We start from the raw sequence: 15,046 nt of genomic DNA, 5'->3' as shown, positions 1-15,046 counted from the left end.
CCCTTCATCATAATACTAATTCTCTACTTTTGCTGAAAATGTTTTGAAGAATTGATGGGTTTTCTTTTTCTTTTCCCTTTTAGACATCCTAATATTTTTCATAATTAATTTTGGTTAATTATCCTTTAACTAACCAAAATTTTATAAATTAAATAAAAAGTCCTTTTTTGGAAAATTTCCTTTATTTTCACCACAAATGCAACAAATATTGTCCAGGACATTTATTTCCATTTTCCATGAATTTCTAAGAATTTTATGAATTTTTGGGCATTTTTTTTTAAAATGCTTACCCTCACGGACCCAGAACTTTTTAAAATTATGCTTTTGCCTCAATTAGAAATGAGACTATTAACGATTCATAATAATTACCTGAAATCCATAATTTCTAACCACACCTTTGGGCCAAATAATTTTTAGGATAATTAGACCTCCAGCCTCGCCCATCAGCAGATTTATTAGGCTTGGGAGCTGGGATTGATTTGTTTTTTTTTTTTATAAGGGATTGATTTGTTTTAATTTTTGGAATTATGGTAGGAAATTTTGGACACTTTCCTAACGTGTACGTAATTAAATTTCATCATTAATTCCCAACCAATAAGTAACTCTTCCAAAATCTATTCTCCTCATAAAATAATTTCTGCAGTTTTGTCATCTCAAAATTTAATCCCAAATTATTTATCCTTTAATTTTTTCGAAATTACAATTTTAAAGCTAAAAAATTATTTCAAAATGAAATATTCCATTTCCTTGGGTAAAATTCTCTTAGTAAATTTTATTAATTCTCACAATAATTATTTCGGACTTTTATGTAATTTTACTATATTATATAATTTGCCTAAATATTACCGAATCAGCCAAAAATAGCCCTTTTATTCCCACAAATTCGTTTTTGAGGTATTGTCTTTATTTATGCCTCTCTAAAGCCTCCATTTTTTTAAAACCTCTTTACTATTTTTCTTGAGTTTATGATATTTTTTGAATTTCAGGAAAACTTTTCATGATTACTTTTTTTTTTTGTGGCTAAAAACTTTTTAAAACTATACTTTTATCCCCACTTGACATTTCTTTATGTTTCTCTATAATGTATGTGAAATAAATTAAAACCCAAAAACAGGTTAAAGATGGTATGGTAACTTTTATGACGTTTGGTAATAATTTTTTTTAAAATAATGTTAGAATTTGAATATGTAGGCAAAAGTACGTACGAATCTTAATTTTATGTCATTTTCATTTAAGTCATGTGAGTCTACACCCTACAAAATTTCTTATTTGATCAAGATTTTCCTCGTTCTTCGCAATCTTAATTTAAAACAGTATATTTGTAAATTTTAAAGTCAATTAATTAACCAATTAAAAAATTTTGACCATAAATGTAAAATGAATCTTTTTCATACATTGTGATAATTGATTTTAATATTTTGAGAAATATTCCAAAATTAAAATAAAATTAATAAGGGTTAATATAATTTTAGATCCTTTAAATTTGTCATTATTTTAATTTTAGTCTTTCTAGTTTCAACTTTTAGTCGTTTAAATGTGAGTTGCATGAGAACAAATTTACCAAAAGAGACATAATCATAATCTATAGGTTGACATTAAAAATATATAATCACAATTTGTAGATTGACATTAAAAATAAAAAAACATATGTTTTTAAAAATTATATAGTCAGTCCACTAACCCATCAGAAGAACACTAACCTGCTAGGTTTGACCCGCGGGTATGCTTGTATCCTGAACTCTTTTAATTAGGAGGCATTTATTAAATATTGATATTGGAAATTAAGTTGGTCCAAAAAGATAGTATACATACAATTTAAATATAATACAATTTTATTTTATGACATTTTTTTGTTTGCAATACTGCAATTCGTTTATTACTTATCTATTTATATAGTTAATTATTAATTAAAATTTGGATCCCAGAACATTAACAAAAGAGAATACAAATGGTTGGGCATTGACTACACCAGAGATTTCATTACATATTTGTAAAACATTATATATCATCATAGCTTTTCACATTTTTAATTACTATTTTTGGAATCCTAATTTAATGCCCTGTTCATTTTAGATGGCATGCCCTGGGGAAGGTATTTTAACAGATCTTGCCAAGAGATTGGTAGATAAAACCATAAAGGAAGTTAATTACTTTCGTCATTTCGAGACTCATGATCACGAGTTTGATGAGGACAATCAACTTTTGCGTAGAAGATTAGAGAAAGTTCGAAAGGATATTGACGACGCCAACATTAATGAGCATGAAGTTGAAGGTGAAGTTCAAGATTGGATAAAGAAAGCTGATAAACTAATTCAAATGAATGCTGAAGTTAGGCAAACAAGGTGTGATAGCTGTTCTTTTCTTAGGAAATATCGACAAGGCAAGAGATTGGCACAGAGGGTGCAAGTCATTAAAGATCACATCCAAAAATATAAAAACTTTGAAAGAGTACCTTGCCCAGTTAAACTTCCAGGTATGAAGTACCATGCTTCAAAAGACTTCATTGATTTTGAGAGCAGGAGGACAAAATTCAAACAACTTGTGGAAGCTTTAAAAGATGGAAATCATTACATGATTGGATTGCAAGGGATGGGGGGAACGGGTAAAACCACATTGGCAACACAAGTAGGAAAGCAAGTTGAAGAATCCAAAGCATTTGAGAAAGTCATATTTGTTGTTGTGTCTAATCCTCCAGATGTCAACAAGATTCGAGGCGACATTGCAAGGCAATTAGTTTTGGATTTAGATCCAAGAGTTGAAGCAGATCACTCAAAGCTTCTATGGTCTAAAATTTATGGTTATGAAAAAAAATTACTTATAATATTAGATGATGTGTGGGAGAAGTTAGACCTCACTGAAATTGGGATTCCATCTGGAACCGATCACAAGAATTGCTATGTTTTGATAACTACCCGCCATTCAAAAGTTTGTGAAGCAATGAGATGCCACCAAACAGTTCGCCTACACACATTAGCTGATGAGGATGCATTGTCACTTTTTCTATCTCATGCTGGAAGTAATGATTCTGAGGGTCTTGCACAAAATTTTGTGAAGGAGTGTGGAGGATTGCCAGTTGCAATTGTAGCACTAGCTGGAGCATTAAGAAATTGGCCCGTAGGTGAATGGAATGTAGGTTTGACAACCTTACGAAATTCCAAGCAATTTGTTGATATTGATGAAGATTTAGTGACTATTTATAGATGCTTAAAATTAAGCTATGATCATTTAAATGATGAGAAGGCTCAAAGGCTATTTTTATTGTGTTCTATTTTCCCAGAAGACTATGAAATTCCTATAAACCTTATTATTAGACTTGGTATAGGGTTAGGAATTTTTGGCGAACCTGACGAATACTGTGCATCAAGAAGTCGAGCAGTTGCAGTAAAAAATAAACTCATAGCTTCTTCTTTGCTATTGAAGGTTGAGGGAAAAGAATGTGTAAAAATGCATGATTTGGTTCGTGAGGTGGCCCAATGGATAGCAAAAGAAGATATTTAGGTGATTACAGATTCAACAATGACTTTAAAAGCCAACAAGCGATTTGTGTTTTGGAGTGCTGATGATTTTCCTGATCAACTTGATGATGCAAAACTTGAAATTTTACTTCTTTGGATAAGTGGAAATGCTCTAGTGAAAGATCCAAATGCATTCTTTGCAAAAATGTCAAGGCTCAAAATTCTGTCTTTACTCAGTGGATATGGTAGAAAAGTTCCCACTCCATCACTGTCACAATCACTTCTTTCCACTCCATCATTGTCACAATCACTTCTTTCATTGAAGAATATTCACACTATTATCTTGGATGGTTGGGAATTAGGTGACATCTCTGTTTTGAAGAATCTTCAAAGTCTTGTGATGCTTGAATTGAAAAATTGTTTAATTATTGAATTGCCCAAAGATATCAAGGAGCTACAGAAGTTGAGATGGTTGGGATTAAAGAAGTGTGAAATTCAAAAGAACAACCCTTTTCGAGTGATTGAAAGATGCTCACAATTGAAAGAATTGTATTTTGTCAGCAATTACAATGTCAAAGACTGGAAGCCAGAGGATGACAAAGAAATTGAAGATGAAATTGCTTATGATATATCTCCTTCTACATTGCAATTTTTTTTTATTGCTTGTGATGTCTTGAAAGGCTTGACTCATGATGATAATGGCCTACCAAAATGCTTCAATACAGATCATATGAAACATTTACTATCAAAAACCATGTTTAAGTACCTTGTGGAAAGATCAGAAGTTCTTGAGCTGGGAAATTTAGGACAAACAGGATGGAAAAGTCTTGTCCCTGACATTATTCCTGTGGAAGATGAAGGCATGGATAATTGAATCAAGCTTTACTTGTATGAATGGACTGACATAGAGTGCCTTATTGATAGTAATCAGCGTCACAATCGTAACATGACAGTCTTCTTGAACTTGATTGAGTTGCATCTAGATAATGTGGATGTGAAAGAATTATGTTGGGGTGCCACGCCTTCAGGCTTTCTTGAGAAGTTACAGATTTTAAAGTTAAAGGGTTGTAGGAAATTGCAAAACGTATTCTTAGATGAAACTCTCAAACTTCCTCATTTGAGGGTATTGAAATTGAAAGATTGCACAATGTTCCAACTAGCAATTTTCAAACCCTCTATTGCTCAAAGTCTTGGGCAATTGGAAGAATTAGTAGTTGAAGGTTTTGCAGAATTGAAAAGCTTAATCGCAGATAAGAGTTCAGAAGAAGAAATGGGGGTTGTTAATGATCAAAAAGGTGATGGCTCATTGTTTCCGGCATTAAAGTCTCTTCAAATTAAAGAATGTGGCAAATTAGAAAAGGTATCTTCATTCCTTCTAGCTGGAGACCTTCCCAATTTGAAATATCTATATATATATGACTGTGCAAAGCTAGAATACATATTCGGTGAATATAGAGGTCAAGTTGTGCAAGAGGAAATCAAAATGCTCCATTCGCTAGCAGAGGTGAACCTTGCTGGAGTACCAAGTTTCATTAACATATTTCAAAAATGCAAGAGATATGTGCTAAGGCCATCTCAAGTTTCAAAGGAAGATTCAGAGGAGAGACCTAAGAACTTTAAGATGAGTGCTTTCTCTTGGGCTCATGGGTGTTGTTTTCTGGGCCCAAATACAGATACTAATATTGGAGTTTCCAATGCTACACTGCTAAAAGACCCCACAATCTCCCAGGTATGCTACTTTAGTCTTGCTCTTTTTGTCCAAAGGTGTTTATTCTATTAATTAATCTTCCATTTTAGCATATCGTATATGAATGGTTTATAGTCTTATTTTTTCCTTTTATTTACATATATTTTTTATATTTTTGTGTTATTATAATTTTATGTATGGGTTCCTTAGTATTTAGTCTTGATAAAGTGCACCTTTACAGTAATTTAATCAATATTGTCTTTATCACGAAATTTAGTTAATATTTAACATTAATTTTTCTTAAAAAATTAGTCTATATTTAACTCCTTGGATGTTGTGGGGCTACCTGCGTCCTTTCTGAATGGCGGAAAAGAAATTCCGCTTGTTTAAATTAGTTTTCTTTTGATATTTAAAATGCTCATAGTCTCAACTTAATATTCATTATTTTGGACTATTTATATTTGTTTGATGCATATTGATATACCAACATTTCATATTCTCGATTTAAAATTTGAGATCTATTTTTGTATCTCAGAAATTTCGATAAACTGACGTGATATTTTAATTACACTAAATTTAATGTCAATTTGTCTAACATTAATCTTTTTATTGCAGTAAAAATTAAAGACAAAGGTAAAATACTCACGCACGCACGAATAGTGATAATAGGTAGCATATGATTAACATGAGCAGGAATTTTGGTTAATTCAATGTTTTATTATTTATTATTTTTTATTTTTCTATTATTTGACTAGTATCAGGGGCATGGAAGTTGTTAGTTGAATACCTTATAAATCACATTTTACTTTTTAAGGCATGTCGATCTAATAACACAGGGGAGATGTGGTAATATAAGTATTGCCAATTGATTGGTTTTATTGAAAGTGTGACATGGCACTTCTAATGTGACGAAGTAAGTGAATCTGATCTTTAGAGAAACAGTGAGAGGAAAAAAATGATAAGTCATGTTTGTTTTTACTTGTTGTTTCTTTTCTTTTAATTTATATGCGAGTCATGATAGGCCATATTTATAGTCTTTTTTTCTTTATACATATTTTAAATTTTTTATGTTATTATAATTTTATGCATCGGTTCATCAGTATTAAGTTTTGATTAAAACAGTCATTTAAATAATATTTTCTTTATAAAAATTTAATTAATATTTAATATTAATTTTTCTCAAAAAATTAGTCTATATTTAAGTACAGATTTTGACCCAATTAATGATTTTTTTTTTGAGGTTTGTGTACATGACAGAAAGCTCTTGGAAAATAAAATAAAATTATTTCTAGTGAAGTAAATTTAAGAATCTTGAAAGAATACAAATCAAATGTAAAATCGGATACCAAAAGCGATTTTTTTAAAAAAAGGAATTCTTAAAAAAGTAATTTTATATTGTGTAATTACTCAATTTTCCTACGACTGTAATATTTATCAATAAAATAAGTCTTCATCAGGATTGATAAAGCAGTAATATTAATTATTTTTTTTAAGTGCACTAAATTAAGGAATATATATACTATGAAAACACAAACACGTACGGCTTTTGTCTTGAGTTGGAACTACACAACCTCGATCTTTTCATTTCAGCAAAAATTAAAGAGAAAAATAAAAATTCACATGCACACGTGAATAGTGATAACAGGCATATCATTAACATGAGTAGAGATCTTGGTTAATTCAACGCTTTATTTTTTTTATTTTTCTATTTTCCATTATTTGACTAGTAGTGTGGGCACGATGTTACCAGTTGAATGCGTTAAAAATGAGTCTTATGATACCTGATGCTTGACAAACTTCTTTATATTTCATGTATTTTCTGATACATTAATTCTTTTTCGGTTCATCTATGTTTATAACGGGATTGTTATTGAGATATATGATCATATGAGAGAAAGTGATTAGTTATATAACTAGGTTGAATCTAAGAGAAGTGATTGGTTGTAAGAATCACATGTATTGAGTGAAAGGATTGAAACATTTCACTCAGCTGAGTGTCTTATGAGACAACCATTGAGCCTACAAAATATAAGCCAGATGACACTTTTAGGATGTTCAAAATTAAAGTCACTATTCAGTGTATCCATTGCCACAACCATCATGTTGGAGGAGCTGTATGTTGAGGACTGTGAAGAATTGAAGCACATTATAACAAATGAGGCAGAGGATGATGATACCCATCTCAACTGCACCTCCATCTTCCCAAAACTACAGAGCCTTTGTGTCTGGAAGTGCAATAAATTGGAATTTATATTTCCATCCACTCTTTCCGGAGGTCTTCAAAAATTAAAATCTATATTTATTTCGGGAGCTCATGAACTGAAATATCTTTTTGGAAAATACGGTGATGAAGATTGTCAATCACATGAGAATGAAAATAATGAGCCTCACATTCATCTTCCTGCATTGGAATCACTATACCTCGATGATGTACCAAACATGATGAGCATTAGCATCAAGAAACATCAACCGGAATGCCCATCTCTACAGATTGTGGAAGCACCAAAGGTACGTAACTATTTTTAATTTATTATTTAATCAGGTCTCAATCTTGTTTTGTTTTCTTGCATGAAAACATTTTTTTTCCATTTACTCTCTTTTAAAATTTTTAACTTTAAACTTTTATGTATAACTATTATGGGTCATGCGGCTTGCAGTTTATGTCAAAATGCAATTTATCAATATTTTTATGTATCTTGTATAAGGATTATTTTATACTTCTAGAAGACAAACATGCATGACTTTCGTCTTGGTTGTGTATAGTAATTCTGTTCATTTTCAATTAGTTTTTTTTTCAATTATTTTAGCTGGTACCTAACAGGAATCGAACTCAAACAATTTGATCTTTAAAATGCTCATATTCCTAATTTAATATTCATTATTTTTGAATATTTATGTTTATTCGATGCATATTCATATACCTACATTTCATATTCTCACTTTAAAATTTGATAGCTATTTTTGTACCTCAGAATTTCGGATAAACTGAAGTAATACGTTAATTACACTAAATTTAATGTCAATTTGTCTAACATTAATCTTTTTATTGCGGTAAAAATTAAAGACAAAAATAAATACTCGCACACACGCCCGAATATTGATAATAGGTAGTATATCATTGACATGAGCAGGAATTTTGGTTAATTCAATGTTTTGTTATTATTTTTTTATTTTTCTATTATTTTACTAGTATCAAGGGCACGGAAGTTATTAGTTGAATACCTTATAAATCACACCTTAAAATGCCCAGTGTTATAATACCTAATGCTTGACACATTTATTTTGTATTTCATGTATGTTATCGTCCTTTAATTACTGCGATGTTTTTAATCAGATTGTTGTTGAGAAATAGGATTAGATTATTGTAGAAAGTAATCAGTTATATAATTAAGTTGAATCTAAGAGAAGTGATTGGTTGTAGGAATCACATGTATTGAGTGAAAGGATTGAAACATTTCATTCAGCTGAGTGTCTTGTGAGACAACCATTGAGCCTACAAAATATAAGGCAGATGACACTTAGGGGATGTTCAAAATTAAAGTCACTATTCAGTGTATCCATTGCCACAACTATCATGTTGGAGAAGCTGTCTGTTGTGGGGTGTTCAGAATTGAAGCACATTATAACAAATGAGGCAGAGGATGATGATGTCCATCTCAACTGCACCTTAGTGTCTGGGATTGCAATAAATTGGAATTTATATTTCCATCCACTCTTTCCGGAGGTCTTCAAAAATTAAAATCTATACTTATTTGGGGAGCTCATGAGCTAAAATATGTTTTTGGAAAATATGATGATGAAGAGTGTCTATCAAATGAGAATGAAAATAATGAGCCTCACATTCATCTTCCTGCATTGGAATCACTAAAACTCTTAAGAGTACCAAATATGATCAGCATTGGTATCAAGAAACATCAACCAGAGTGCCCATCTCTACAGATTGTGGAAGCACCTAAGGTAAGTAACTATTTTTAATTCATTATTTAATAGGATCTCAATCTTGCTCTGTTTTTTTTTTTGTATGAAAATATATTTTGCCTATTTATTCTCTTTTAAAATTTTAACTTTAAACTTTTGCATATAACTATTATGGGTCATGCGGCTTTCAGTTTATGTCAAAATGCAATTTATCAATATTTTTATGTATCTTGTATAAGGATTATTTTATACTCGTGGAAGACAAACACATATGACTTCCGTCTTGCTTGTATATAATAATTCTGTTCATTTTCAATTAGTTTTTTTTGGAATTATTTTAGCTGGTACCTAACGAACTAAAACAATTTGATCTTTAAAATGCTCACACTCCTAATTTAATATTCATTATTTTGGAATAGTTGTATTTGTTTGATGTCTTCTTTTATGCCCCAAAATTATGGATGAACTGAGGCAGGGGAACCTCCTCTACTCTTCTTTCAACTTTGTCATCGTTATATAAAAACTAATGTTTTCTTAAATATCATTATAATCTTACTTAAAAAATACCTAAAGAAATTTAAACTATTAAATTTGATTTGAATAGTTCATAACTGTAGCGAAAAAAGTGAGAAAAATTATGCTGTATAATCATAGTTTACAAATTACAACTGAAAAATGATAAGATTAAATTTTAATCGTGTTAACTTATTTATATATTTTTATATAAAATGTTAAATCTATACCAATTGCTCAATTTTATACTCACATAATTACTCGATTTTCTTACAACTCTAATATTGATTAATAAGATAAGCCTCTAGATTACATATATTATCAGATACTATATATTGTGGGGTTACATGCACCCTAACCGTTTTTGAATGGCCAAAAAGAAATTCTATTGGTTTAAAATTTGATGTCTATTTTGTACCTCAGAGTTTTAGATAAAGTGAGGTAATATATTAATTATTACACTAAATTTAATGTCAACTTCTCTGACTCTGATCTTTTTCTTTTTTTTCAGTTTAAATCAAAGTGCAGTTTATCAATATTTTTATTTTGTATAAAGATTATATGTAATAAATTATGTATTGCTAACAAAATATTTAAACATTCTCAAAACAATGAAGACTTTCATATAATTTTCCTATGGAGACATGTACAATTAATTATGTCAAAGTGATTCGGCTTTAGTTCTATAATGATTTCAAATTTGAATTTAAATATTTCCCAAAAATAATATAGTGTGTTTGTGTTTTGTGGGTGAATGTGTATGTATTTCATAAGCACATGGATCAAAATAGAGAATATTATTTTAAATGTTGAATTGTCTTTTTGTGAAAATTTGTTGTAGGAAATTAAGAAGCACATGGAAGATGTGAGAAGTGAGAGAGCAAATGAATCTGAAATACAAGAGATTGTTAACGTCGAAATACCACTACTCACTCCAAGTGTGGGCTTTCAACATGTTCTCAACTTCCACAATCTAAAAGGAATAACAATCAAGGGAAACCAGAAGTTGAAGATTTTGTTCTCTGTCTCTGCTTGCAGAAACCTATCACAGTTGTCTCAATTACAAGTATGGAATTGTGAGGAATTAGTTAATGTAGTTGAAGATGATTCTAATAATCATCATCATGACATGAACTATAGCTCCATTTTCCCAAAACTGGAGGATATAAGTATCGGCAATTGCAACAAGTTGGAGTTTATATTTCCTCTGTCTCTTTTTGGTACTCTTCAAAAATTAAAATCTTTGAGTATCTGGAAAGCTGCTGAGTTGAAATACATTTTTGGGAAATATGATGATGGAGATCATTTATCAAATACAATTCATCTCCCTGCTTTGGAAACACTAGAACTTGTAGATGTACCAAAGTTAATCAACAATATTGGTGCCAAAAAATATCACCTCAACTTTCCGCCTCTACGAAGCAATGTTTTAAGAACCGGACCGGACCGGACGGTCGAACCGGTTGAACCGTGACCCGGACTCGTTAACGGCTCGGTTTGGACTAAAAAACCGTTCATATAGTTGAGCCGGATTGGACCGGAGTTGAGCCGTTATTAAGCCGGAAACCGGAGTTGGACCGGGAACCGGAACGGTTTTCAGAAAACCGGACGGTTTTTTTAGCCTGACTGAAAAATACTAAAAATTTAAAAAAAAATAGAAGAAAAATAAAAAAATTGATCCCCTTAAATATCCTAATATATTTTTAGACTATTTATAACCATAGAGTATTATTTCATTGAAAATTTCATATATTGTGGTGTTAAAATCGTAAGTCGCTAGTCTTTTTGTTTTGATATTTGGTCTATCGTTTAAAAAAATATTTTGATTTGAATGAATTGATAATTTGTAATATCATTAAATATTTTAAACATACATAAATTTAAATATATAAGGTTTTAGTCCATTTTCAATGATTTCATTATAATTTTAGATTATTTAAATGCATTTCTAAATTATTTAATAATTTGATATTTTTCATATATACTAATTATATGTATATAATATTGTTTTAAATTAATTATTACATCACCGGTCTGACCAAACGGTCCGACCGATCCGACCGATTGAACCATGACCCGTTGATCTTTCCGGCTCGACTTCCGGTCCGGCTTTTAAAACATTGCTACGAAGCATTGATTTGGGGGGTCTTCAAGGGTTCAACGGAGGATCTTTTCCGGATTTGGTGGCTTATTTACAAGGAATACAATTGAATGTGAAAGCTCCAAAGGTAACACATTTGACTTCTTGTTCTATGATCTGCATATTGCTCTGTTTATTTGGATTGCTTAGCATTTAAACTTGAACATCAAGAACATATTTTTATGCTTACAAAATTTTCATGTCAAGACATTTCATACATAAAAATTTATAATATATTTTTCATTTATAAAAATTTGCTTTTCATCAACATATATGTACGCATGCGCGCCTTTAATCAAAATCTTCCAGAAGATGTTAACTAAAAAAAACAATGACCTTAAAAATTTAAATATTTCTGCTAAATAGTTTGAAAGAAAACTGCTCCATATATATTACTTTGTTTATTTTATCTTTTTTTCTTGGAAATTTTCTTCTCATCACAACAGGATTGCTTAGCATTTAAACTCGAACATCAAGAACACATTTTTCATGCATAAAAACTTTGCATGTCAAGACATGAAATTACTGAATTTTTTGGCCTAAAAAGTTATCAAATTTTCACTTATAGAAATTGACAATTCAGTTTTCATTTATAACAAAACTGCTTTTTTTTAAATCAGATTCTTACAAAAGATGTTAATTGAAAAAAGCAATGACCTTAAAAATTTAAAAAAATTTGCTAAATAGTTTAAAAGAAACTTGCACCATATATAAGTTTATCTATAGGAGAAATTAACCATGGATTAATTAGCTTTTCAAGTATATATACATTTTATGATTTCAAGTCGTTATACTTAGGCATAATCGATGTGTATGTGTCTTTAATTTGTAAGCATTCTACGCATCAATAATGAAGTTTATCTTTTTTTTCTAACTCAATGCACATTGAGACATCATTAATAATAGTATTGGATTCTACAATTCGTGAATGTGATAATTTGATCTGCTGCTGAAATTTTGAATTGATTTATTTTTATCATGAATTGATTTACTTTTATCAGGACCTGATGAAAATTATCAAGGACGTGCAAAAGCTGACAGAATTTTGGGTAAGACACTCCAAAATAGAAGAGGTTCTTAATTTGGAGGGAGTGGAAAGTGAAGGTGGAGTCATCACGTTAAGCTTAGAAAAAATGTGGTTGGATGATCTAAGTGAGTTGAGACATATATGTAGGGGTCCCAAATATATTTTGAGCCTCGCCAATCTCGAAGAACTAAACATCATAGCATGTAAAATGCTAAGAGCAGTCTTCTGTGTCTCAATATTGAAAAGCCTCCCACAATTATCCTCTTTATTGATAACAGATTGTGACGAATTAGTTAACATCATTGAAGAGAGTGATAGGGATCATTTGCATCAACTTTGTTTCCCAAAGTTAGAGAAAATTGACATCAAGTGTTGTCATAGCTTGAAATTCCTCTTCTCTATCTCAACATGTGAGATGTTTCCAAAGTTGAAGGTCTTGAGAATAGAAGAAGCCTCTGAGCTTGAGCAAATATTTATATGCAAACAAGATAATATGGAGAAGATGGAAAAAATGGGAGAAGTATTTCCAAAACTGTCAAAGGTAACACTTAGAAAACTCCCAAAGCTTATTTCTATTTGTGAAGGGATTGATTTTAAGGATCTGCAATGTGAAGTGGAAGATTGCCCAAAGTATCAAGGTATAAATCCAAGAAAAGTATTTTGATAATTGCTAGCTACTTTTATGAATATTAATATGATATTAAAAATTCTGCTGCAGAAACTAATCAAATCCAAGAAGAGCCTAAAAATGGGGATTCAGAAAATCAAGCAACAGCAAGTGTTTTGCCAAAACTTGTAGAGGTATATGTATTAGACTAGTCATCAAAATACCAACAAAAATCATTATTCTTTTTTGTATTTTATTTCACAAGTGAATTTAACTTGTTCATAAGTTTGATTACTACAACTAACTAACCTACTAATTATGGTGTTGGTTAGAGCTCGGAGGAAGCAATGAAGACAAGTGTTGAAGAAGTTTCATCATCAATGGTACATCGCCATCTCATTCCACATTTACATCAGCTTAGTTTCTCCACACCAAGTCTAAGTTTTTTTTAAACAAAATGCATCAAACAGAACATGGGAATATGCTTAGATGACTGCAGCTTTCTGTGTCCCCCCCCCCCTAATTATTAGTCATTATTCATCACTAACAGCTGATACATCTAATAAAGCTACAAAAGCAACTTCGCCAAATTCTTGAAAAGATCTAATGTAAGCAAAGATTTTTGGGGAAACAACCATTTCTTTTTATCTTTCATCATGTGGCTAAAGTAAATAATTATCTGCAGACGGAATAAATGAAACTGAAAATTATTTCGTTTTTTTGGCCTTTCTTTTTAGATTACTCATAGTATCAAAGAGATAACAGAATCAAGTCTTCAAGAGAATTATTCAACGGAGGATGCCATGATAGCAATTCTATCAACTAATTCAAATTCAAGGAAGCAACCTACTAGACCATTTGTCAACTCTAGAAATGATTCTGCACAAGTAAGTCCATTGCCCTTTTCTAATACAGCAACATCTGAACTCCAATGGGTTTTTCATAATTCAATTTCGTCATTAATAATGCCAACAAGTTGCATCTAAATCTTCAACGCTTCAAATAGGAGGTGGAGTATGAACAGTCAACACGTGAAGCAATTTTGCTGGGCCAACAACAGGATCTTGAAGAAACAAAGAAATCCATGGAAGTTTCTCATAAAACCAAAATACCACTTGATGATGATGTGCGTCATCATTAATGTATCCCAATAGTTATTTTGAAGTTGCCTTATGATTACTAACCACTCTTTTGAACTGCACAGAGTATTAATGTCATAGCAAAGGAAAGAGCTCAGGCAAGGCCTACCTATAAGGATGTTATATTAGAAACTCTGTTTGCTGATTTAGCACCGAGGAATTTATCAGCAGCATCAATCACTATTTCACAAGAGGAGTTTCCATTGGTTATTGATTATTGTGTTATGCCTTTTTTTTTTTTTTTAAATTTAGTGTTAGGAATATGCTAGATGGCTAAAAGAAAATGTATCTTTTTTTCCCCCCTCACTGCTTGTTTCAGGATTTGACAAAGAAAAAGTCAAGTGGAACAATCATGATAAAACAGCAAGGACTCACAGAAAAGACATCTCTTGTATGCTTGAACTCTTCAGAGAGAGGAAGTAGAACCGACTGGTTATAATTAAATGACCTAACATATTTTTTGGTACTTATGCAGGGCGCTGGAAATATTCAAGAGGACATCACAAATATGAAAGCTAAAACAGATGCAAATTTCATTTATTCACATGTAGAGGACTCAC

At 31.0% G+C, this 15,046-nt stretch overlaps 2 protein-coding genes across 2 annotated transcripts; both read left to right on the top strand.

The window, feature by feature from the left end:
* The first annotated feature begins 2,073 nt into the window (after positions 1–2,073).
* Positions 2,074–3,498, top strand: LOC114741386 (disease resistance protein At4g27190-like). The gene has a single exon (XM_028929671.1). It carries the CDS (start codon positions 2,074–2,076, stop codon positions 3,496–3,498), a length of 1,425 nt encoding a protein of 474 aa, XP_028785504.1.
* A 3,603-nt stretch (positions 3,499–7,101) lies between these two features.
* Positions 7,102–13,539, top strand: LOC114741299 (uncharacterized). Its single transcript, XM_028929581.1, has 4 exons — positions 7,102–7,650; positions 10,415–11,035; positions 12,715–13,281; positions 13,459–13,539. The coding sequence occupies exons 1-4, from the start codon at positions 7,144–7,146 to the stop codon at positions 13,537–13,539; spliced, it is 1,776 nt and encodes a 591-aa protein (XP_028785414.1). The 5' UTR covers positions 7,102–7,143.
* Positions 13,540–15,046: the final 1,507 nt, after the last annotated feature.

This window comes from Neltuma alba, unplaced genomic scaffold (assembly GCF_004799145.2).
Source record: "Neltuma alba isolate B1F8T4 unplaced genomic scaffold, ASM479914v2 tig00000105_pilon, whole genome shotgun sequence".
In the NCBI taxonomy this organism is placed as follows: Eukaryota; Viridiplantae; Streptophyta; class Magnoliopsida; order Fabales; family Fabaceae; genus Neltuma; species Neltuma alba.
The sequence above is the reverse complement of the archived record's forward strand: the minus strand, read 5'-3'. Positions and strand labels throughout refer to the sequence as shown.

What these genes read in the sequence shown, in the direction of transcription:
- LOC114741386 (XM_028929671.1), top strand. Translation starts at nt 2,074, where the DNA reads ATGGCATGCCCTGGGGAAGGTATTTTAACAGATCTTGCCAAGAGATTG.
- LOC114741299 (XM_028929581.1), top strand. Translation starts at nt 7,144, where the DNA reads ATGAGACAACCATTGAGCCTACAAAATATAAGCCAGATGACACTTTTA. An exon ending in AGATTGTGGAAGCACCAAAG is followed by an intron (nt 7,651 to 10,414) that starts GTACGTAACTAT and finishes AATTTGTTGTAG; the next exon opens with GAAATTAAGAAGCACATGGA. An exon ending in TATTTCCAAAACTGTCAAAG is followed by an intron (nt 13,282 to 13,458) that starts GTAACACTTAGA and finishes ATTCTGCTGCAG; the next exon opens with AAACTAATCAAATCCAAGAA.